This window comes from Oncorhynchus mykiss, chromosome 27 (genome assembly GCF_013265735.2).
Source record: "Oncorhynchus mykiss isolate Arlee chromosome 27, USDA_OmykA_1.1, whole genome shotgun sequence".
In the NCBI taxonomy this organism is placed as follows: Eukaryota; Metazoa; Chordata; class Actinopteri; order Salmoniformes; family Salmonidae; genus Oncorhynchus; species Oncorhynchus mykiss.
The window spans coordinates 26,959,436-26,985,021 of NC_048591.1; the positions used below are offsets into that span (position 1 = coordinate 26,959,436).

The window sequence follows — 25,586 nt, forward strand, 5'->3', positions numbered from 1 at the left end:
CATAACGTTCTGAGAACCATGTGTTTCTTAGAGCTTGGTGAGAGCGTGGTTGTCAATATTCTGGGAATGGTGCAGGATACCCAGCTAGCACATAACGTTCTGAAAACCAGGTGGAAATTTCTGTATTTCAGCATAGCTTTTCCTCGTGGTTCTATTTAAAGTAATGTTCTCAGAACGTTAAAAAACAACTTTCTTCTGTGGGAATTTCAGTACTTCAGCACAACATTTTCTACAGGTTTCATCATGGTTCTATTTAAAGTAATGTTCTCAGAACGTTCAGAGAATGTTAAAGGTGCAATATCCAGAAATCGCACGGCCAATTCCTGGTTGTTAAAATTCTAATATTTTGCATAATTTCAGTTTTTGTGACAAAACAAGCAATGTATCGTGTAGTGAATCATCGTACCATCTAAACCGCTGTGAAATATATTTTCAATTACAAAAAATACTGTATTTTCAGTTATTTGAAGCAGGTGTACAAAATCGAAAGTAAAATATGCAAAAACAATGTAACTTTTTGGGGGCGACCTGACCAAATGTATATAGAAATGTGAGTTATAGATCTGTCATTCTCATTGGAAGCATGTCTAAAAGCGGTAGATCAGTTCTATGTGCGCTATTTCTATTCTTTTACATTTTTGTATCTAACCTGTTTTTAACTTCCCATTCTTAAGTTTCATTTTTGCATTTACTTTAGGTTTTGTACACCAGCTTCAAACAACTGAAAATACAGTTGGTACAATGATTCTCTACACTCTGAGGGCTTGTTTTGTCACATAAACTGAAATTAGGCGAATTATTTGAATTTTTGCAACCAGTAAATGGCGCTGCAATTCCTGCATATTGCACTTTTAATGAAGTACTTGTTTCCTTTGAAATGGGGTCTGTTTGAATAGACTAAAATTAACAGCTTTGTATTTATTTAGAATTTTTATTTTTATTTAACCTTTATTTAACTAGGCAAGTCAGTTAAGAACAAATTCTTGTATAAGTAAAATAAAACATGGCATGCTGGCTCCATCCTGGTGACGAGGTACTAATTCCATGGATAGAGAACAGAAGATCATAGGTTTGAATCTCACTGACACCATGCCGCAATAAAAAAATATAAAAAATCTTGCATGATTGATGCTTAAAGGGACTGATAGAAATGTACAGAATGGTTATCTGGAGGAAAATGGGGGAGGGTCATGTTTTTTCACTTTCAGTATTTTTTAAATCTAGTCCAGGGGACGATCATGTACTTTGTAATTGATGAAATTACAATATTTCTCAGGGTTGTAGAATTAGTTGCTTATTAGGCTACATATCGAGGTGTGCCCGATGCTGCCCCTCATGTCTGATTCTCCGCTGGGCGCGCAATATCAATTCTGCCTATAGGCTATTTAATGTGGTCTCAATCAAATGATCCATTGCATACAGGCTATGAAGTGCATGCTCAGAGAAGCACAGAGCAAAGCCGTATTTGTAAGATTGCTGCACAGCTTGCGCACAGACTAGCCTATAGCCTATGTTCTGTTCAGTTTGAGAAGGAGAGCGTGAAGCCCGGAGATCAACTTTGATAGCTTCCTACTACCATAATTGATTTGACTAAAAACAATGTTTCTTGCCCAAGATGTATTTATGAGAGGTATTGACTTCACAATAAGCCAGATTCAAGTAACTTTCATTGTGGTGCTGAAACTTGAAGCAGCAGCCGTAGCACAATCAATTGGAAATGGACAGCTCATGGTGCTGAAAGTAGGCAAATTTGAGTAGGCATAATTAATTTAAACAGTCTTCATTTTAATTAGACTTTACTAACAACAAGAGGGCTTTGTGATGGAGCCTATTTCTTCCTAGTTAAGAAATAAGAGGTAGGCCTACCTGTTTGACAGACGACATTAGGCTCAAACTGAATAGGCTGCTATCCATACACTCTTTAAATAACAGCCCTTCACTGACACGGGGGTAGGCTAAGTTAAAACAAAGACTCAAATTGAGGGGGTATGAGAGGGTATACCATAGGCCTACCTTTTTATTTAAGATAATGGCAAACTTTGCTTGGGAAGTAATCTAATTCTGTCACTATCAATTGATTAAGCTATTAACTTCCTGTACAATAGTAGATGTTTAAACCCAGACAACTTTTAGGGAAATACTTGTATCCTGCGAACTCTCAACCTTCTAGGCCGCAGCCCTGTTTTCTTTTTATTTATTTAACCTTTATTTAACTAGACAAGTCAGTTAAAAACAAATTCTTATTTACAATGACGGCCCACCCCGGCCAAACCCGGACGACGGTGGGCAAATTGTTCGCCGCCCTATTGGACTCCCAATCACGGACGGTTGTGATACAGCCTGGAATCAAACCAGGATCTGTAGTGAAGCCTCTAGCACTGAGATGCAGTGCCTTAGATCGCTGCGCCACTCGGGAGCCCATCAAAATGTCCACTATCAAAATTCCTGCGTTGACATGTAATGCTTACAGGATGAAGAACAGTTTATAAAACTGCAAATCTAAGATAATAAAACCTCCCAGGAAAACTTTTAGGGAACCATAGCAAAAAATTCTCAGAATCTCCCTGCAACCTAAAATGTATGTTCCCAGAACGGGCAAAATTTCCACTTCCATTCTCAAAACGTTTAAAAAACGTTCAGTTTTACAGTCATTCCCAGAACCAATGGGAAACCAAAAATGTATGTTCCCAGAACATCCAAGGAACCATGTGCTAGCTGGGAAGTGTGTATGATGGATACGTGTTATCAGGCTTAAGTCCAGGGGGTACATACAAACACATTTGGGTAGCCTCTCACTCCACTTAGGTCCGGAGGAGCCGTGGTTGTAGCAGGAGAGCAGGCTGTTTCCAGAGAGGGTGTAGCCCTTGTTACAGATGTACTGGACTGTGGAGCCTACAGTGAAACGCGGGCCGGACATCACCCTTCGACTGTGCTCCACAGTACCTGGGTCGGCACACAACAGCACTGACACACAGACACACAGACACACAGACACACAGACACACAGACACAGACAGACAGACAGACAGACAGACAGACAGACAGACAGACAGACAGACAGACAGACAGACAGACAGACAGACAGAAAAAACAGAGCTTACTCATGTGCAGTGAATACAATACAATTTTATTATATTATTAGTATTTGTCACTGCTTATTTGTGGTTATCCGATGCGGCCAGAGTGGTGCCTTTTTCTAAGTAAACCCTTCAGACACATAAACCCACCGAGCTGGAGAATAAAGAGATCATCTCTGTGTCTCAGTCTCTCACAGCAGCAAACCACAAACCCAATCCTGGGCCCAGTAGGATAGGGGTCAGTGTGGTAATAATGTTTATGTGACAGACTCCAAACCCCTGTGTCCTGTGTGAGGCTCCAAACCCCTGTGTCCTGTTACCGGTCAGTGATGCCGTGCCTGTCACTGTGTGGGACGGGATCAGGACCAAGGACACTCTGTCACACTATCCTGTCTCTACTCCACAGCATCCAGTTTATCTGGATAAAACAGGAGTAATGTGTGGAGGAGCTAGAACACAGACCCTATTCAACTCACTGATAAATCGGTTTATAGAGAAAAAGGGTTGTGTTTTCAGGAAAGCAGTGAATGTTGTTACCCATCAGCCTCTGCTTTAGCCTGCCTTAACTGAAACTGCCTCTCACACCTACAATGCACCTTTTGTATGCAGGTGTGTGTGTGTGTGGTATTCACCTCTCTCACAGCTGGGCAGGTCTCCGCTCCAGGTCAGGTCCCACTGGCACATGAGCAGCTCTGTGCCCACCAGCTGGAAACCTGGGTAGCACTGGTAGGTGACCACTGTGCCATGGACCAGCTCAGGGTGGGAGGTGCTCTTCCATCCGTTGGTGATCTCTGGGAGCTCCGGACACGTGTCGTTACGAGGTACCTCTGTATCCACGAAGGAGGGAGAGAGAAAGAGAGCGAGAGAAAAAAGGCAACTACTTTACAGAGCTGGAGTGGTGTGGTTTTGCATTCAAATGAATGAACCTCAGGACAAACTCAATAGAGGACATCCATTTTGTTGGAATTTCAATCTAGTGTGAAAAGTACCACGCATGGGGAACTCTATCTGCCAGGCAGCATGGTTGTCCCTGTTCTAGCCACAGCAGAAGCCAGAGAGGGCAGGGCACCCTGCAGATGAGGCTAATGTAGACAAACACACGCAGTAATTGTGTTTGGGCCTCTGACGGGCACAATACCAGACAGCTGCACCACTTGGCTGGGCCTTTCTTTCCCTCTCAGTTAGAGGCATGAACAGACTACAAAACCACCTCTCTCTCTCTCTCTCTCTCTCCCCACCCCCCCTCTCTCTCCTCCCCACCCTCCTCTCTCTCTCTCCCCACCCCCCCTCTCTCTCCTCCCCCCTCTCTCTCCTCCCCACCCCCCCCCTCTCTGCTCCCCATCCCCCTTCTCTCTCCTCCCCCTCCCCTCTCTCTCCTCCCCCTCCCCTCTCACTCTCTCTCTGTTCCTTCCTCCTCTCTCTTTCACTCACTCTTCTCTCTCGCTGCATCTTATCAGATGTCTGCTTTATGGGTTGGCTCCGCTCTGGTTTCGTGCTGACCGTGCTGATGGAAGGGGCCCCTCTGACCATGGAAGAGTGTCTCCTCCTCCTGAACCCTCTAGAACTCTCCTCCTCCTTACTCATCTCCCCTCTTCACTGGTCGTCTAGCTCTTCAACTCTCTGTTCACACACTCTCGTAACTCACTCCGGGGTCTTACCAAAGAAGTGCACCACAAAGCCGTTGCCATAGCCGTAGATGTTGGTTGCCGGGTCAGACTGGAATTGGATGGTGACGTCGGCCATGGAGGTGTAGATTTTGAAGTGTGGCCGTGAGCCACCGTACTGGCCCAGCACTGTAGCAGTCAGGTCATCACCATCATAGAATGTCAGCAGGTCGTTCTTCCCTATATTGAGGCTGGAGCACCAAGAAGGAAAATATATTTCACCGTGCACAATGAATTGGCCTTCACGCACACTCTCACATTACTAGCTCATTTGTCCTATAGTTTCTTTGTCATTGTTTCCTGTATCTGTTTTAAAAACTTGAATGCACCCTCACTAAAATACTTTTCTTGCTTTGAGACGTTCTGTTTCACTTTTCCATTTACTTTGGAGCGCCATAGCTCTACTGACAAGAAAGTAGAGCTATGTGGTAATTTGTCACTTAATTTTTTTTTTACTATTGTTTAAATGTGTCACCTGAGACAGAGCCCTCTCCTTAAGCACCAGGACGGGATGTGAAGTAGGGAGGAAATGACTCTCCGCCAGAATAGGGAAGTGACAAGTTACTCTTTCCTGTCTCTAATTAATCACAAATGGTTCCTGATAAAACTCATTACAAGGCAAGCAATTGTACTATTAATCACTTTGGAGTTTAACAGAAAAAAAATCCAGAAAAATTTGGCAATAAAGACAGTTGGTGCTGTAATGCAGTTGTGTGTCAGTAGTGTATTGTATGACATGAATAACATAGTGTAAAAATGTCTGTCTTGTAAACTTACACTCTGTGAACGGAGTTCAGTTTCAAGACATTGAAGATATGATGCACACACGTCTTGGCAAAGACCAGGTGTTTCAGACTAATGAAATATCCGCACAGCTTAGCCTACCCACTGGGCCCAGACATCAATTCAACAACTATTCCACTTTGGATAAATTTCATTGAAATGATGTGGAAACTATGTTGATTCAACCAGTGTGTGCCCAGTGGATATTTTCTGCCGATGCATCTGTATTGCAACTCTAGAAAAAGCTACATCTGCAGTAATTCATTGACTATTGAAAATGCATCTCACCTCAACAGAGCGGGACAGATTGAGAAATTGTATCAGCTTGCATAAAATTAGTTGTGATCGAGTTAAACAAGCCTTTGCATAGCTGTGCTGCCATATCTGCAGAGAAAATCAATCATGCTTTCTATTGTGTGGCAGTGATTTGATTTAGTGTAATTCAAACACAGGCTCAGATTGACTCGGCTCACAGGCCCACATGCCTGCCACCATGTTCCTTCACAATGCATTATCTCAGACAACTCCTCATCTGTACCCGCATTTGCTTTTCTCCACCACTGAGAGAACTTGACATTTATGTCCAGTACAAGTTTCAAACTAGTTTGAGCAAAATTAATACCCCTCAATACAAATCACAATTAGACTAAACACAGTCATTTGGGTGTCATGATGGCTCCCCAATGGTCATTAGACCGTTCTCCTTTTATCTCACTCCTGCACCTCTTAGTTCCCAAACCTGAATGAACGTTCTGATGGAAAATCCTGTTTCTAGTTCTCTCCTCTCTGGCTTGTGAGATCTTGGCTGGACGGGGATCCAGATCCACTGCCTTTCACTCAGACTCAACTCCCAGTGCTAGGCTAACATACTCCAGACTAGCAGGCTCAGAGTCAACACACTTATCAGCGATACTTGTGATGGAATAAGCCAATGAGTTCTCCTGCCAACTTCCAGCCCTGGGAGACAAACCTAATCAAGATAAGTGCTATAACTAATATTTGATGCATCGATGCATAAAATATCCTGTCGCTCTTTTCACTAAATTCTCACCAAAGGCAAAGCACACTTTAATGGAAGCCAATATGGAACTACCAGAATCACTGTCTATCTTTCAAATCCTATTTAACTTGCAAACTATTTCAGTATGTGTGTGTATGTGAATGTATCCATGCACATTAACTAGAACTGCCGAAGGTCACATGCATGCGTGTTTGTGTGCAGGTGTTTATTCAGAATGTGTATTTCTGATAATCAAAGTTCATCAAGGCAGAGGCACAGCCTATTCTCATTCCCATACACTCCTAAACACTATTTAGACGTTGGACCCCTCCGTCAACATTTGGAGTGTCTGAACTTAGGCTGCTGAACTACACCCCAGGTGTACCATCCTCCACACCTGCATGTCGTTCACAACCCCATCTCCTGCACCTGAGCTCTTAACGAGCGCCTAGCTAGTACTCCTAGTTGGTCGGGATTTACCAGTCGTCATTGGTAGTTCCCCTGAATGAGTGTCCCAGCCGTCATTAGGGCCCCTGGTCCTGTGTGATTGTGGGAGCGGTGAACAGGACACTGGGCAGTGATGAATGACTATAGAGGAATGAGATTGTTCTCATTATCGTGGTAAAGTGTTCCTAAATCCTGGTAACGAGCTTTAGGAAGGCACACTGTGCAATGGTGTTTCAGAATGCTGGCGTGACTAGTGGGCCAAGAGGGAGGCATCAGGCATGGTATATGCAGGTTCATGGCACGAGAGTCTGTGTGTTCAGATTATCAGCGACTGTGCTCCAAGCACAATCACGCTTTGTGCAACCCTGGTTTCATCACTATGATCAGAGACTGAATGCTTTCTTTGAGGATATACTGAAGGATAACAGTGGTTTGAGTGATGTCGTTAAACTGAGATTGCAGATGTTAGGTTCTCATATTTCCCCTTGTTCACCTCTCAGTGTGTGCTGGTATTGATGTTCACATCAAAACTGGAGGAAACGGGGAGGAAATCCTGTAGATTATCCTTAGATCCTTCTCTCTGTCTCACCCACATGCACACTCAGGCTGAATTCTCATCAACGCTCCAAGGTTGAGCTGAACGCTTTTCACCAGTGTCCCTGAAAGTCATATCTGCCCAAATCGCGTCCCCTCTAAATGAATGAAATTCATTATTTTGACAGCTTCTTGTACCAAACATGGAGGATGCCATTTATTACAATGCTTCAGAATGTACAACCACAGTTGAGGCGTTCCGAAGAGAGAGGGAAGAGAAAAGAGCAAGAGATACAACATATGCAAATGACCCAGTTCTTAATTTAGGAAGCCAAATGATTGTACGCATGGTTAATCTATCAGGGTCTGACACAGCAGGGTCTTCTGTTCCCAGCATTCACCTGACATCACTATCAAGGAAAACTCTCGCTCCTCTCCCCTGCTCTGCTCAAGTCAACCTATCTGATTCAGCAGAACACACACACACCACCTCTGTCCGAACCCCTGTGAAATAATTAGTTTCCTTTCCAGCTGGTAATTAACCTTTGTTACTGCTACTGATGTTTCCCATCCAAGAGCAACATATTATTTTATCTTCAGCCCTTTTCTCTTTTGATTTGTTTAACCAGTCACAGTGGGGTAGTTTTTTGCACTGGCAGTTTCTGTTTGAAGTCAGGGCCGTGTTTGTACATCAGCAGTAAAGCTTCTCCTAATGATCTGAGTGTAGAGATCTGCTGTAGAGCTCGTGTGAGGGTCAATATTCTTACAAAGGTTAGAGCTATTCTGTGGTGGAGCGTCCTCCACTTGAACTGCTATGGGAAGGGGATGTGCAGCCAGGACCTTGTTTTAAAGGGTTCCCACAGCTAACATCCTTTTTCTGCGTCGACATAAAATGTTATATCTAATGTTCAGGAGAATCTATAGTGTAGAACGGAAGAGATAATTAAGATACGTACACTTGGATGTCTAGCATGATCCTCCTGTCCTCCTCCACGTGAATCCCCCAGATGCAGTCCTGGCCGCTATCGTAGGCCTCCGGCCAGTTAGGAGACAGGACCACTCCAGCAGAGTCAGTCATCTCTCCACTGCAAACAGCTGTAACACACACACACACAGTAAGCAAAAATACTCTGTGCAACAATATCATATGGCTCATTTCCTACACAGAACCAAAACACACAGCATACCTCTGCAGGCGGGCTCAGTCTCGTTCCACTGGGGGTTGTTGTGGTCCATGCACTCAATGATGACAGAGCCCTGCTCCAGGGTGTAGCCAGGGTCGCAGGTGAACTCTACCACCGTCCCCACTGCCCACGTGCTGTCATTACTGGTGAAGTTACCGTACTTGACAAACGTCTCATAGCAGTGGCCCACTGCAAACGCTGTGAAGGAGAGAATATGTGGATCAACCACAGAAAAAAGGCCAGACTGTGTCACTGAGCCCCATGTCTGCCATAGGCAGCGGGCCATTGACTTTGCAGATAGCGAGCCGCTCGCTAGCTCGCTGCCTATCAGACACGGAGCAGACCCAGAGGTACATTTAATTGGTGGTCTGCTGCTTCAACCCACTGACTGACATGTAATGGTTTCAGGATGAGAGGAGCACTATTAAAGCAGTTATACACGGTGTCAGATTGAACAGGGTAATGCTGTTAAAGACAACCCACACACGGTCCATTAGGATAAGCAGCGCTGCTCTCTTACAGCGTAATCCCATTTGCTACAGTAAATTGAAGCCCAATACAGATTACATTGATCTGATTTGATAATGACTCCAGGACCTGTGATGTGGCTCTGACTCCAAGCTCTGAATAGCCCTTTGAAAATCCACCTATGAATTGCCACATACGTAGAGAGGATGACTGGGGATGAGCGTAGAGAAAAATTTAACATTTAAGAGTTTGAAGCCAAACTGGTCACTTGTTATGTTATGTTTCACTTAATTCCATTCCAATTATTTATAGGAGGGAAAGAAGAGGAGAGGGCAGTGTCTTTTTTCCACACCGGTGCCTGGAGGAGTCTGCGTGATGCATTTCTTAAACAACAGTTTTTATCTCCACTAATTTTACACTGCTGGACTGTATGCGAGGGAAGTTTGAGTATCCTTGAGTGTCAATCAAATCAATTAAATGTATTTATAAAGCCCTTTTTACATCAGTCGATGTCACAAGTGCTATACAGAAACCCAGTCTAAAACCCCAAACAGCAAGCAATGCAGATGTAGAAGCACGGTGGCGAGGAAAAACTCCCTGGAAAGGCAAGAACCTAGGAAGAAACCTAGAGAGGAACCAAGCTCTGAGGGGTGGCCAGTCCTCTTCTGGCTGTGGTAGGTGGAGATTATAAGAATACATGCCCATTTAGGCCAGATTGTTCTTCAAGATGTTCAAACATTCATAGATAACCAGCAGGGTCAAGTAATAATTACAGTTGTTGTAGAGGGTGCAACAGGTCATCTCAGGAGTAAATGTCAGTTGGCTTTTCACAGCCAAGTACCCTTTCCAAAGACCTGAAGACTTGTGTTAGATACCCATGCCTAGTCGTGTGGCACACAGGGAACCTGCCTTCTACCCCAGTTAGTAACATTGGTGCCATGACCTGGATGGGTCTCTGTGAGATGGAGAAGGTCAAAGGGGGTGCTAGGGGTAACCGAGACCTGAAGACTTGCATTAGCTCCCTTGGGGATGTGTGATTTGGCTCTCGTTGGGAGAAGGAGACCAAGGTGCAGCGTGGTAGGCGTACATCGTGTTTTTATTGATGACACCAAAAAACAAAATAACAACGACAAAACACGAAAGCGAACAATTCCGTCAGGCACAGACACTAAACAGAAAATAAGATCCCACAACTGAAAGTGGGGAAAAGGGCTACCTAAGTATGATCCCCAGTCAGAGACAATGATAGGCTCCTAACCAAACCTAACCAAACACAGAGAATAACAAGGATCTCTAAGGTCAGGGCGTGACAATGTGTCTACCTTGGTATCTGATGGCGATGCCGGTGGAGGTGCCTGCACCGTCAGTGGTGAGCTCTATGAAGAGGGATCTGGAGGTGCTCACCAGGCCCTCGTTGGGCAGGTACTCCACCTCATATGAGTCATACAGCGGAGGAGAATCAATGTTGTTCCCATTTTTGATCAGAAGCCTGAAAGAGAGAAATGAAAACACATCAGTACCTGGTTGGATTTCTAAGACCTCGTAATATGCGTAGTGGGCACGTTCCTAATGAGATGAAGCAACAGGAAGGAATGTGATACGGTCGTACAGCATCGGGCTTGACTGTTCTGCATATAAGACCAATGATATATTTCAGTACAGCTGAGGAGCTAGCCTACTTACCTCATTAAAAGTCCATTTGTTATTGTCTCCAGACACAGCGGCTACCACTCATAAAAACAACATTATCTCAACTCAAATAAGCATGTCCTAGTCAATTCAATTAATTAATTTGAAGCCCCCTCTTGTGAAGTGTTATATTGCCTTACAAACATTCACAACAGCTTGTAGATGCAGTCACATAGCATTATGATTCCAATAAGGAAAATCAATATAAATGCTAACATTTTCAAAGATTATACTGAGTTACAGAGCTGAGATAAGGTGGGGCTTTACCTAGCAGAGACTTGTAGATGACCTGTAGCCAGTGGGTTTGGCGACGAGTATGAAGCGAGGGCCAACCAACGAGAGCATACAGGTCGCAATGGTGGATAGTGTATGGGGCTTTGGTGACAAAACGGATGGCACTGTGATAGACTGCATCCAGTTTGTTGAGTAGAGTGTTGGAGGCTATTTTATAGATGACATCACCAAAGTCGAGGATCGGTAGGATGGTCAGTTTTACGAGGGTATGTTTGGCAGCATGAGTGAAGGATGCTTTGTTGCGATATAGGAAGCTGATTCTAGATTTAATTTTGGATTGGAGATGCTTAATGTGAGTCTGGAAGGAGAGTTTACAGTCTAACCAGACACTTGGGTATTTGTAGTTGTCCACGTATTCTAAGTCAGAGCCGTCCAGAGTAGTGATGCTAGTCTGGCGGGCAGGTGCGGGCAGCGATCGATTGAAAAGCATGCATTTAGTTTTACTTGCGTTTAAGAGCAGTTGGAGGCCACGGAAGGAGAGTTATATGCCATTGAAGCTCGTCTGGAGGTTAGTTAACACAGTGTCCAAGGAGGGGCCAGAAGTATACAGAATGGTGTCGTCTGCGTAGAGGTGGATCAGAGAATCACCAGCAGCAAGAGCAACATCATTGATGTATACAGAAAAGAGAGTCGGCCCGAGAATTGAACCCTGTGGCACACCCATAGAGACTCAGAGGTCAGAGGTCCAGACAACAGGCCCTCCGATTTGACACACTGAACTCTATCAGAGAAGTAGTTGGTAAACCAGGCGAGGCAATCATTTAAGAAACCAAGGCTGTCGAGTCTTTCAATAAGAATGTTGTGATTGACAGAGTCGAAAGCCTTGGCCATGTCGATGAACACGGCTGCACAGTAATGTCTCTTATCGATGGCGGTTATGATGTCGTTTAGAACCTTGAGCGTGGCTGAGGTGCACCCATGACCAGCTCTGAAACCAGATTGCATAGCGGAGAAGGTATGGTGGGATTCAAAATGGTCAGTAACCTGTTTGTTAACTTGGCTTTCGAAGAGCTTAGAAAGACAGGGTAGGATAGATATAGGTCTGTAGCAGTTTGGGTCTAGAGTGTCGCCCCCTTTGAAGAGGGGGATGACCGCAGCAGCTTTCCAATAGTGAAACCTAATAGTGCACCTATTCATTCAAGTGTTTTTGACATTGTAGAATAATAGTGAAGACATCAAAGCTATGAAATAACACATATGGAATCATGTAGTAACCAAAAATATTTGGATACTACATGATATATATTTAATATTTGAGAATTTTCTAAGATTATTCAAAGCCGGGAGGTGTGTTGGGTCATTGTCCTGTTGAAAAACAAATTATAGTCCCACTAAGCGCAAGCCAGATGGGATGGCTTATTGCTGCAGAATGCTGTGGTAGCTATGCTGGTTAAGTGTGCATCGAAATTTAAATAAATCACAGACAGTTTGACCAGCAAAGCACTCCCACACCATCACACCTCCTCCTCTATGCTTCTCGTGGGAAAAACACATGCAGAGATCATTCGTTTACCTACTCTACGTCTCACAAAGACACAGCGTTTGGAACCAAAAACCGTAAATTAGGACTCATCAGACCGAAGGACAGATTTCCACCTGTCTAATGTCCATTGCTCGTGTTTCTTGGCCCAAGAAAGTCTCTCCTTGTTATTGGTGTCCTTTAGTGGTTTCTTTGCAGCAATTCGACCATGAAGGCCTAATTCATCTCCTCTGAACAGTTGATGTTATGATGTGTCTGTTACTTAAACTCCGTGAAGCATTTATTTGGGCTGCAATCTGAGGTGCCGTTAACTCTAATGAACTTATCCTCTGCAACAGCGGTGTCTCTGAGTCTTCCTTTCCTGTGGCAGTCCTCAAGAGAGCCAGTTTAATCATAGCGCTTGACATGACTGACCTTCATGTCTTAAAGTAATGATAGACTGTCGTTTCTCTTTGGTTACTTGAGCTGTTCTTGCCATAATATGGACTTGGTCTTTTACCAAATAGGGCTATCTTGTGTATACCACCCCTACCTTGTCACAACACAACTGATTGGCTCAAATGCATTAAGGAAATAAATTCCACAAATTAAATTTGAACACGGCACACCTGTTCATTGAAATGATTTCCAGGTGACTACCTCATGAAGCTGGCTGAGAGAATGCCAAGAGTGTGAAAAGCTGTCATCAAGGCAAAGGGTGGCTACTTTGAAGAAACCCAAATATATTTTGATGTGTTTAACACTTTTCTAGTTACTACATGATTCCATATGTGTTATTTCATAGTTTTGATGTCTTCACTATTATTCTACAATGTAGAAAATAGTAAAAATAAAGAAAAAATATAAAATGAGTAGGTGTGTCCATACCTTCGACTGGTATGTTTTATATATATATATATATATATATATATATATATATATATATATATATATATATATATATATATATATATATATATATATATATTCAATATATATTCAATATATATTCAATATATAGTTGAAGTTGGAAGTTTACATACACATTAGCCAAATACATTTAAACTCAGTTTTTCACAATTCCTGACATTTAATCCTAGTAAAGATTCCCTGTCTTGGGTCATTTAGGATCACCACTTTATTTTAATAAGAATGTGAAATCTCAGAATAATAGTAGAGAGAATGATTTATTTCAGCTTTTATTTCTTTCATCACATTCCCAGTGGGTCAGACGTTTACATACACTCAATTAATATTTGGTAGCATTGCCTTTAAATGTTTTATCTTGGGTCAAACAGTTCAGGTAGCCTTCCACAAGCTTCCCACAATAAGTTTTTTGGCCCATTCCTCCTGACAGAGCTGGTGTAACTGAGTCAGGTTTGTAGGCCTCCTTGCTCGCACATGCTTTTTAAGTTCTGCCCACAAATTTTCTATGGGATTGAGGTCAGGGCTTTGTGATGGCCACTCCAATACCTTGACTTTGTTATCCTTAAGCCAATTTGCCACAACTTTGGAGGTATGCTTGGAATCATTGTCCATTTGGAAGACCCATTTGCGACCAAGCTTTAACTTCCTGACTGATGTCTTGAGATGTTGCTTCAATATATCCACATAATTTTCCGCCTCATGATGCCATCTATTTTGTGAAGTGCACCAGTCCCTCCTGCAGCAAAGCAACCCCACAACATGATGCTGCCACACCCGTGCTTCAAGGTTGGGATGGTGTTCTTCGGCTTGCAAGCCCTCCCCCTTTTTCCTCAAAACATAATGATGGTCATTACGGCCAAACAGTTCTATTTTTGTTTCATCAGACCAGAGGACATTTCTCCAAAAAGTACGATCTTTGTCCCCATGTGCAGTTGCAAACCGTAGTCTGGCTTTTTTTTATGCCGGTTTTGGAGCAGTGGCTTCTTCCGTAATGAGTGGCCTTTCAGGTTATGTCGATATAGGACTCGTTTTACTGTGGATATAGAAACTTTTGTACCTGTTTCCTCCAGCATCTTCACAAGGTCCTTTGCTGTTGTTCTGGGATTGATTTGCACTTTTCACACCAAAGTACGTTCATATTTAGGAGCCAAAACGCGTCTCCTTCCTGGGGGGTATGACGGCTGCGTGGTCCCATGGAGTTTATACTTGCGTACTATTGTTTGTACAGATGAACGTGGTACCTTCAGGAGTTTGGGAATTGGTCCCAAGGATGAACCAGACTTGTCTACAATTTCTTTCTCCGAGGTCTTGGCTGATTTAGTTATATTTTCCCATGGTGTCAAGCAAAGAGGCACTGAGTTTGAAGGTAGGCCTTGAAATACATCCACAAGTACACCTCCAATTGACTTAAATGATGTCAATTTGCCTATCCATTGTTTGTTTTTAGTCCCATCCTTTAGCGGAGCTGGACACACTTAATCAAAGCTCAAAATACTTGGAACAAAATGAATACTATTTGAACCCAGGTCTGACTGAACACTGTAGTGAATTGAACCCCATGACCAACCTGTCATCGTCCTCTGCCAGGGCCACCTTCTCAAAGTGGACATGCACTCGTTGTCCCTCTGGGGCCTCCAGAAGCCAATGGCACGTCAGGTTGTTGCTGTAGTTGCCAGGGAAACCGGGCGAAACAATGCGGCTGACCGTGGCATTCCGGACAATGCCACCACAGGCAGCTGGGATGCCCATGAAGTAGGAATGGGAGGAGAGAAGGAAGATGAGATAGATGAGAGAAGAAAAATGGGATGAGAGGAGAGAAGAAGGGTGGGATGGGAGGAGAGAAGGGTGGGATGGGAGGAGAGGAGAGGAGAGGAGAGGAGAGGAGAGGAGAGGAGAGGAGAGGAGAGGAGAGGAGAGGAGAGGAGAGGAGAGGAGAGGAGAGGAGAGGAGAGGAGAGGAGAGGAGAGAATGATGGAATGGGAGGAGGAGGGAGAGAAGAAGGGTGGGATGGGAGGAGAGAAGGGTGGGATGGGAGGAGAGGAGAGGAGAGAAGAGGAGAGGAGAGGAGAGGAGAGGAGAGGAGAGGAGAGGAGAGGAGAGGAGAGGAGAGGAGAGGAGAGGAGAGGAGAGGAGAGGAGAGGAGAGAATGATGGAATGGGAGGAGGAGGGAGAGAAGAAGGATGGGATGGGAAGAGAGGACAGAAGAGAAGAAGGATGGGATGTGAGGAGAGGACAGAAGAGAAGAAGGGTGGGATGAGAGAAAAGGAAAGGAGAATGGTGGGATGGGAGGAGGAGGGAGAGAGAGACATATTTTAGTCTGGGAGAAACATTTGCTTAAATCTCAGTCAAACAGAATGTGTCACGACAGAGAATACTGTACCTTGGGAAACCATGACTAGAGATACATCCGGAGAACACAATGAGTCGAGGTGGTGAGTAAGAGCAAGATTTGAGCTTGTGTAAATAAATAAAAGAGAGAGTGAGTCTGGTATTGGTAACAGTGTATCACAACAGACGAGGTGAAGGTAAGCTAGGTAGACACAAGGCTTAATTAAAGCAGAGCAGCAGCCTCAGCCTTAACCTGCTCTGTGGCACTCTGCCCTGCCATCAGTAATCATACCCTGGCAGACACCGTGCTGTGGGCTCTGGGACCACTGTCTGGCACGCAGGCACACCCACACACACACACACTGTATGAATGGTAGGAGAGAGAATCCTTATAGTCTCTCCACACATTTTCTAAACTATGCCTTGACGATGCCCAACGCAAGGAGGGAGCCTCCCTGCTCTCCATTCAGTGTTAAAACAATGTAGAGACCCATTGTTCCAACCCAGGACTAAAACATTCACTCACTATTCATCACTGGTGCTCATCTGAGCACCAAAATGAGATCCTGCATCTAAACTGTCTGCTTCTAAACGGTCCTCCACCAGGGATTGAACCCTGTCTGAATCTGTGCTTGTTATGCAAGACGAATACAAGCAGAATCAAGAGGTGAACTTCTTGGAAGAGAAAATATGACGCAGTCCTTGGTTCGGCTGAGAACAACAACAAAAACGTGTCTTGTTTTGTTTAGTGCTTCACTTCTTAGAGGCGAGGCCTGACTGAAAAGGGCTGGCTGTTTAACATTCACCACCCCAGTGCAACAGACACTGCAGCTCACAATGATTAAACCCCAATTCACTTTTGAGCAACACTAAGCTGAGTGAGTGTGAGATCATTCAACGTATTCATGTGATTACACGTCTCACTTGTTGCAGAGGGAAGAACTGTGTTGATGCTCTGGTAGGAATAGTTACAGGACAAATCACATGTGAATTTGTTTTTGAAAGGCTATGTGATAAGGATTGAGAAGAGAAAAGTGTTTGTGTCTATTAATATGTTCAATAACTGTGGAGAAAGTATGTGTGCATAGCAAGGTCTACTGGTCCCATTGTGGTATTTGGGGGTGAGAGGTGTGTAGCTAGCTGCCCCCAGCCCTCACCGTGGCACTGCGGCTCTGTGCCGCTCCAGTAGGGGGTGCTGGCGTTGAGGCAGGTCAGTGTGTTGGTTCCCTGCAGCTGGTACCCAGTCAGACAGTAAAAGTAGGCCTCTCCACCAGAGTGGAGGCTGCTCACAGACACATCCCCACAGACCGGCCGCTGGGGAAAGGTACAGCTCAACACAAAGGCTGTGGGACAAGAGAGAGGGAGGGGGGAGAGGGTGGAGAAGAGAGAGAGAGAGTGAAGGAGGGGAGGAGAAGAGAGAGACAGGGAGGGGGAGAGGGAGGATGAGAGAGAGAGAGAATGAGAGTTGGACACAAACTGCGACTAACAGCATTCACGCTGACTCAAAATAAAAGTGTAAGTACAGAGAACACTTTCTTGTTCATCATAAAGACTTTTAGAGGGAGGGGAACAAAACCTAAAGTATATTTAGAGAGAGGTGTGAGGATGAACACTGACAGGTCATAGACCCTATCCTACCAGAGTACATGTCTATCGGACCTGTGTTATTCCAGAGCATAACTTTAGTGTCTCAGCATGATGGATTGGTCTGGTCATATTTAATTTAATTTATTATTTTCACCTTTATTTAACCAGGCAGGCAAGTTGAGAACAAGTTCTCATTTACAACTGCGCCCTGGCCAAGATAAAGGAAAGCACTTTGACACATATAACAACACAGAGTTACACATGGAGTAAAACAAACATACAGTCAATAATACAGTAGAAAAATAAGTCTGTATACAATGTGAGTAAATGAGGTGAGATAAGGGAGGTAAAGGCAATAAATAGGCCATGGTGGCGAAGTAAATACAATATAGCAATTTAACACTGGAATGGTAGTTTTGACAGTAGATGAGTGTGCAAAGTAGAAATACCGGGGTGCAAAGGAACAAAATAAATAAATAAATAAATACAGCAGGGGAAGAGGTAGTTGTTTGGGCTATTTATAGATGGGCTATGTACAGGTGCAGTGATCTGTGAGCTGCTCTGACAGCTGGTGCTTAAAGCTAGTGAGGGAGATAAGTGTTTCCAGTAGTTAATTCCAGTCATTGGCAGCAGAGAATTGGAAGGAGAAAGGAGGGAGGAATTGGCTTTGGGGGTGACAAGTGAAATATACCTGCTGTAAAGCGTGCTACAGGTGGGTGCAGCTATGGTGACCAGCGAGCAGAGATAAGACGAGACTTTAACTAGCAGGGTCTTGTAGATGACCTGGAGCCAGTGGGTTTGGTGACGAGTATGAAGCGAGGGCCAGCCAACGAGAGCGTACAGGTCTCAGTGGTGGGTAGTATATGGGGCTTTGGTGACAAAATGGATGGAACTGTGATAGACTGCATCCCAGTTTGTTGAGTAGGGAGTTGGAGGCTATTTTGTAAATGACATCGCCAAAGTCGAGGATCGGTAAGATGGTCAGTTTTACGAGGGTAGGTTTGGCAGCATGAGTGAAGGAGGCTTTGTTGCGAAATAGGAAACCAATTCTAGATTTAACTTTGGATTGGAGATGTTTTATGTGAGTCTGGAAGGAGAGTTTACAGTCTAACCAGACACCAAGGTATTTGTAGTTGTCCACATATTCTAAGTCAGAACCATCCAGAGTAGTGATGCTGGATGGGCGGGAAAGGAGCAGGTAGCGATCGGTTGAAGAGCATGCATTTAGTTTTACTTGTATTTAAGAGCAATTGGAAGCCACTGAAGGAGAGTTGCATGGCATTGAAGCTCATCTGGAGGGTTGTTAACAGTGTCCAAAGAAGGGCCAGAAGTATACAGAATGGTGTCGTCTGCGTAATGGTGGATCAGAGACTCACCAGCAGCAAGAGCAACATCATTGATATATACAGAGAAGAGAGTCGGCCCAAGAATTGATTGCATGAAACCAATGCTTTAACGGTTACAGAAGTCATCAAATACATCATATGCCTAATGGAGGCCATAAAACAGGCCTATCTGCCCTCCCCTCTGCCTCTTCATACAGGTGCATTCATGACACTCTACACACACATACAGTATGGCTTCCTAATGCTTATCATGCTCAACAGAATGCATTGCTTGGCTGAATACCCACTGAGGGACCTAGATCAATAACGGTACTGTTTTTTTTTTGTTTTTTTCAATCTGTGAACATGTAATAAGGACCAGGAGTACTGTCCTGTCTGTATACCAAGAATGACCCACAAGTGGATCTTTAACAAACAACTGTTAGTGTTTTTCCCCTCATCCCCAGCTATTTACAGAGATATGTGTGGACTTCGTTCCAGGCTGTGTGTCTGACTGTAATTGTTGCAGCTTCATTGTTAGCCTGTTGGAAGGCAGTGCAGCACTCCACCATTGATTCTGTCTCAAGGAGACGTTGCCTCTCCTCAGTAGAGAAAATATTACAGCAGTGGAGGCTGGTCGGAGGAGCTAGAAGAGGACAGGCTCATGCCACCAGCTTTCACTGATGTACAGTGCTTAAATAGGGTGATAAATCATATCCATTGACCTGGCTCAGCCCTGTCAACCACACACACACTCAGGAAGATGTTTGCTTCGCTCTGTGATTCCTCAAGCACACATAGAGATAAGAGAACTAGCAGACATCTGACTGTGTTTCCTATTAGAGCAGTATTCAGACTAGTATTTATCTAGTCACCAGTGATGACTTCCGAAACCATCTTCTATCATCATTCACCCAGCTAGGTGTTATGAGCGTCAGTCTCAGCAGTAAATATCAAGGCTTACCGGGCTCTCATCTACTCTGTGAACTTCAGTTTTAAATAGAAGATAGAAGTGTCATCACAGCAGCGTTATTATGGTCTTTTCTCAAAGACAAATAGCCTTGCAACTGCAAAATTGTTATTTTTATGTCTCTTTTTCCTGTCTCAAAATACAAAATAATTTTCTTACTTTAACCAAAGCGAGATAGCTTTTAACTTAACCAACTCTTATGTTGTTGTCCAACCCCAAATACTTCCTCCTAGAAATTAAAACCCTTTGGTGAGCTGGGTACAGGATTTCTCAAGGGAAATTTCTCTGTCTGACACGTTTCTGTGTCCAAGGGGGAGGTGTGTCACCCAACAACCAGGAGATAAGTGTTTTCACGAAGTGGAGAGAATTTGATATAGCTAGTGGTTTTAGCAGGTGACACTAATAAGCCAATAACAAGGGACATTTTTGTAATTTAGCAAACGCTCTTATCTAGAGCGACTTATAGGAGCAATTATGGTTAACTGCCTTGCTCAAGGGCACATTGACAGATGTTTTTCACCTGCTCTGGGATTAGAACCAGCAACCTTTCAGTTTCTGGCCTAACGCTCTTAACCGCTGGGCTACCTGTCATAGAGGAGGTGATGCCTGTATTAGGGTACCCATAGAGGAGATGACTCCTGTACCAGGGTACCCATATAGGAGGTGATGCCTGTAACAGGGAACACAAAGAGGAGGTGATGCCTGTAACAGGGTACCATAGAGGAGATGATGCTTGTAACAGGGTACACATAGAGGAGATGATGCCTGTAACAGGGTACCCATAGAGGAGGTGATGCCTGTAACAGGATACACATAGAGGAGGTCATGCCTGTAACAGGGTACACAGAGGAGAGGATGCCTGTAACAGTGTACCCATAGAGGAGATGATGCCTGTAACAGGATACACATAGAGGAGGTCATGCCTGTAACAGGGTACCCATAGAGGAGGTGATGCCTGTAACAGGGTACCCATAGAGGAGATGATGCCTGTAACAGGATACACATAGAGGAGGTCATGCCTGTAACAGGGTACACAGAGGAGAGGATGCCTGTAACAGTGTACCCATAGAGGAGATGATGCCTGTAACAGGGTACCATAGAGGAGATGATGCCTGTAACAGGGTACCCATAGAGGAGGTGATGCCTGTAACAGGGTACCCATAGAGGAGATGATGCCTGTAACAGGGTACCCATAGAGGAGATGATGCCTGTAACATGGTACCCATAGAGGAGATGATGACACATACTGTACAGTTCAGTTTAAGTCACACTGCGTTTCACAGGAGCTCCTCTGAGTGTAAAACTTGGGTCCAGGTCTATCGTCTTGGGCCTTACTGGCTGGGTCTTCCCACACTTAAAAACCAATGGCGAGAAAAGGCCAGAAAGAGTGGGCCATGCAGACATAGAGAAGAGGCCTGCTGCTGGCTGCTGTCTAATCTTTCTAGTGCATGCGATTTGAAAGTTAAAGTGCTCCTCGGAGTCAATGAGCCAATGAGCATGGCCCAGTCCCCTCTGCTATCCATTTTATTTATGGTTTATTGCAGGCTGCGGCGGGCGTATCAGCGCAGCGGGTTCTGGCTCAGGGGCGAAGGCATGGGGGTGTTGTTATAGCATCATCACCCCGCCGTTTCTGTTTCAATTAGACTAATAAAGAGAGTGCACTGGAGGCTGGCCTAATGTGGAGCTGATCCTCCAGGTACTAAATCACACTGGAAGCCAGCCTCCTCCTCTTCACTATCTACACAGTCTTCCCCTCCTACTGTGTAGATAGTGGTAACAGACTGGTAACGATGGTAACGATGCTGTTGGAACAACTGGCTTGGGAGATTAGCTGACGGCTAAGTAGCACTAGCAGATTCAATGGCCATGTTTATATTCTGAGAGGCCCTCAACTCCCCCCGGAGAGATATGATAGAGTGCACACTGGGCTGTAGAGCTCAGTCCACATTTAGGACACCACACAGGGACAGAGGAACCAAATCTAGCCAAAATACGTCACCATGTTTTTACCAAAATTCTGACTTTATAGTGTTGTCTGTAAAACTTTGTCACTACGAGAGCTTTGGACTATAAGGTTCTATCTGCAAAAATTGATTCTGACATAATTGGATTTAAAGTTCTGAACTCATTGGTTTGAATGGTGTCAGAAATCTCTATCTTGTATTCTTTTGAACTTACAGTAACAACATGAATTGGGGTATTTAGAGTACTATATACTATACCTTGAACAGAACAAGGGTATGTCATTAACTCAGTTTTGATTAAAAAAAAAAAATGCAGATAGAACCTGATAGTCCCAGGCTTGTACAAGCCAGAACAGCTAATAGTGCAGGCATCTAGCTCCTGTTTCTGTAGCGTGAGGCAGCATGATGTACAAGTACCCCTGCTGTACAGGATGCTAGTCTATCACAGGGCCTTACCCCCAATCAACAGTATCTCCTTAATGCTGAGTGCCAAAGTCAAGATATATCAGGTCCCATTATTTTACAGTCTTTGGTATGACTCAGCCAGGTTCTGAACTCACAACCTTCCAATGCCAGGGCAGCCACTCTAACTACAAGGCTAGTGAATTAGTAAGCTAGTGACTAGGTAAAGACATTACCAACCTTCTCACAACCTAGTTGTAATGAAGTGTTAGCAGAATTCTCAGGCCAGTTTTCCCTCCTCAGGTTCCTGCTCTGCCAGAACTTAAACATGTTCACAATCCGTGGTCACCCTACCAAACCAAACGTTGAAGACACTGTTAAGCGCCCAGTCTTATTACTGATTCCAAACACACTCTCGTTTCGTAGCACAGAAGAAATGCAGAACGGGTGGCAGTTTGCCATCACAGAGGTCACCGCAGTCCCCTAGCCATTTCGCTCTGCCTGCAATCAGAGACAGGCCTGGGGCCTCATTTTTCAAACGGACGTACGATCAATTTTGATCTTAAGTATGACTTACGCAGAAAACCACATAAGTAGTTATTTATAAAACCTTTGACGCGGAAATAATCTTCTCTCTACGCAAAGTCTAGACTTGACGTAAGTGATTTTCCTTCTGGTTATGTATTATGTATTGCAGTTAGGAATGATCAATTAAAGGTGTGAGGAATTAATTGCTAGACGCAAGGTGTTCTGAATTAAAAACAGGATGTGATGTTCTATAAATACTGTGTGAAATTAGAAAAAAAGTAACCATGGCTGTTCTTGCGTTATTGGAAGACATTGAAACCGTGCTTGTAGAAGGGAGAGAGTTTTCAGAGACTTTCTTCAAATGACTTTTTTTGAGCATGATGATCCATTGTTTATAAGTCGCTATCGTCTCCCAATAAACGTTCTGTTAGATTTGTGAGCAGATTTAGCCCCTAATCTGGAAAGGAAGACACGCTCTAATCATGCCGTACCCGTATATGTCCAAGTACTGTCCACTCTGGGATTCCTCGCTACTGGGACATCCCAGAGGGAATGAGTGACAGGTTGGGTATATCACAGCCATCATTCAGCCGCATCCTGCCACAAGTGATCTCGTCTTCCAAAAAGTTTGCTTTTCTCTTTTGGTCCATGGTTATTCCTGACTAAACCCTCATTTGTGCTAGCATTCTATAAGGGGAAATCGCTGATTGTAAGGCACGTTCAGGTGCCGTCAATTTTAAGTAAATTTTAGATTAATAGATCACAGCTGTGTAAGTTACAAATGGGCCTCTTAGAACCTGCGTAAGCAAGGTTTTTTATGCTCAGTATCTTTTATGAATCCAACGTAAGCACACTGTCGGGAATGATAACTCGCTAACAGAGACAAATGGTCTATTAAAACTCCTGTATTTTACATGACCTAATGGAAGATGCATCCTCCTCCACACCATCCACGGGCATTAATTATGAAACACAGAGGGGATTTATTTGCAGCCAGGCTCATCAGGTCTCATTGAGAATAACCGTGTGTGACAGGGTCACTGAGGAGAGAGGACAGGGGCACATGGGAAATCTGTTTCAGTGTTTAGATTGGATTAAACGCTGCCTCACATTAACCCCACAGAGCAGGGAGAGCAAAGGAAGGATTAAATTACCTTTCAGACCTGTGACTGTGTGTCTGAAGGCCCCTATGGGATATGCAAGATGAGGTGGTGTGGAAGGGGCGTCCTTCTGCCCATCATGGAAAGGAGAAAACACCTGCGAGAATGACATTTAATTTACCTGGCAAATGGCATGCATTTCTATGCCATATTCCCATTTTGGGAAATAGTGTACCATATTTATGTACACTTAAATTCATGTTAAGAGCAGACAGAAAGTTTTAGGGACCAACAGAAATACATTTTTATCTATTTTTATTTTTATTTCATAGCTTCATACTCTTACGTTTAACAGGCTGACTACACCGCTGGCATCGCATGCACGAGCATTGCAAAATAAATGTAGACATACATGTTATTCAATTATTGCACCCACACTCCACGCGTGCGCCAATGAGCATCTGCGTTGCCAAGGGCTAAAATAGAAGTCAGTTCTATTCTGACGCAGATCGCGCTGAAAGTCCTGCCTCTCCCATCTCCTCATTGGTTTATAGAAGCAGGTACCCACGTGCCATCTCCTCATTGGTTATATCCACTTGGGTGACTGAAAGACGAACGAGGTCAGTGCCGGTAATGCAACTAATTTATGAAAGTTGCCAATCGCAATATAAAGTCAAGAGAAGAAAAAGCCTGGAAGGAGGAGAGATGACTAGAAAGGAGTCGGTTTACCTTTTTATGTGTGGATTAATTGGCGGAGTAGAGGACCTTGTGCATTTCAGGTAAAATAACAACAGGACAAATTAGCTAGTTAAATAAGACAAATTAACGAGCAAGTGCAAGCTAGCTAGCTAAATTTCCATAAATGTTTAATGCTTTTTGACCTGTCCGCAAATTAATATAATTGGTTCAGAGTTTGTTTTGATATTTTAACCTGCGTGTCGTGATCGCGTTTGGTGTGGGCGGACACGCAATGGTGCACGCGCTCAGCCGGTTTGAGTTCGGTGTTGGGTTTTGGTTCCAGGATGTAGCCTAGTTTGTCATTCAGACATGAAAACAGAGAAACATAGACTTCATAGAGACACAAGTCTACCACGTTCCCATGGAAATACTACAGTAGCAACCCACACACCTCTTATTCCCACTCAAACCTCAGGTGCCTAAAGCACAAAGGCAATAAAAGGCTCTTGCTTCATTAAATTTACAGCATGCTGTGATGCTCTCTCGGTAACGGGCGAATGGTGTAATAATATGAGTCCATGAAATGTCTCACTACAGCAGAGCACCATGGAGCTGCTATAGGAGCTAACTGCCAGCAAATATAATAACTTCATTAAAAGTGAATAGACTATTGGTTGCCAATGCAGTTAAAAACCCATGGTCCTCAGTTTTTATATGGCTTTGCTAATGAGATTGTGATGTGGGGTCTACAAAGAAAAGGCCCGAAGAGAGAGAGGGAAAGGCCCAAGTACAGCAAAACTTCAGGAGGTTCACTTGGAATGACTGAAATACGGACTGACTGGACACATGGATGGTGTGGTTCTATGAAATGTTGGGGTTTGATTGAGGTTTATTCCACGCTCACTGGGCATCTACCAAAGTCTTACACAGAAAAAGTTACCAAATTAGCCCTAAATTTTGTTTATTTTAAGCTTAGCTGGATGATTAGCCGTAGGTTTGGGTTATTCTGAGGTGGCCTGGATGGTTCACTATCACTAACAGACTTAAAACATGCCATCATCACAGACTAATCTGTGGGGACAGAATCATTAGGATGCAAACACATGAAAGGCAGTAGAGGCGAATCGGTCATGCTACCTCTCTGAGTGGGGTGGTGATTATGCTAGGCATAATAATGC

At 44.0% G+C, this 25,586-nt stretch overlaps 1 protein-coding gene across 2 annotated transcripts in view; it reads right to left on the reverse strand.

Annotated features, from left to right (window-relative positions):
• The window catches only part of LOC110507882 (seizure protein 6-like), a 130,968-nt gene that overhangs the window by 3,825 nt on the left and 101,557 nt on the right, over positions 1-25,586 (reverse strand). For both annotated transcript variants that reach the window (XM_021588269.2, XM_021588268.2), the window contains exons 5-12: positions 17,012-17,197; positions 15,094-15,262; positions 10,480-10,646; positions 8,693-8,887; positions 8,462-8,600; positions 4,736-4,932; positions 3,710-3,904; positions 2,773-2,964 (exon numbers count right to left, since the gene is read on the reverse strand). In XM_021588269.2, the coding sequence (XP_021443944.2) occupies positions 2,773-2,964; positions 3,710-3,904; positions 4,736-4,932; positions 8,462-8,600; positions 8,693-8,887; positions 10,480-10,646; positions 15,094-15,262; positions 17,012-17,197 (1,440 nt within the window). The remainder of the gene's footprint in view (positions 1-2,772; positions 2,965-3,709; positions 3,905-4,735; positions 4,933-8,461; positions 8,601-8,692; positions 8,888-10,479; positions 10,647-15,093; positions 15,263-17,011; positions 17,198-25,586) is intronic.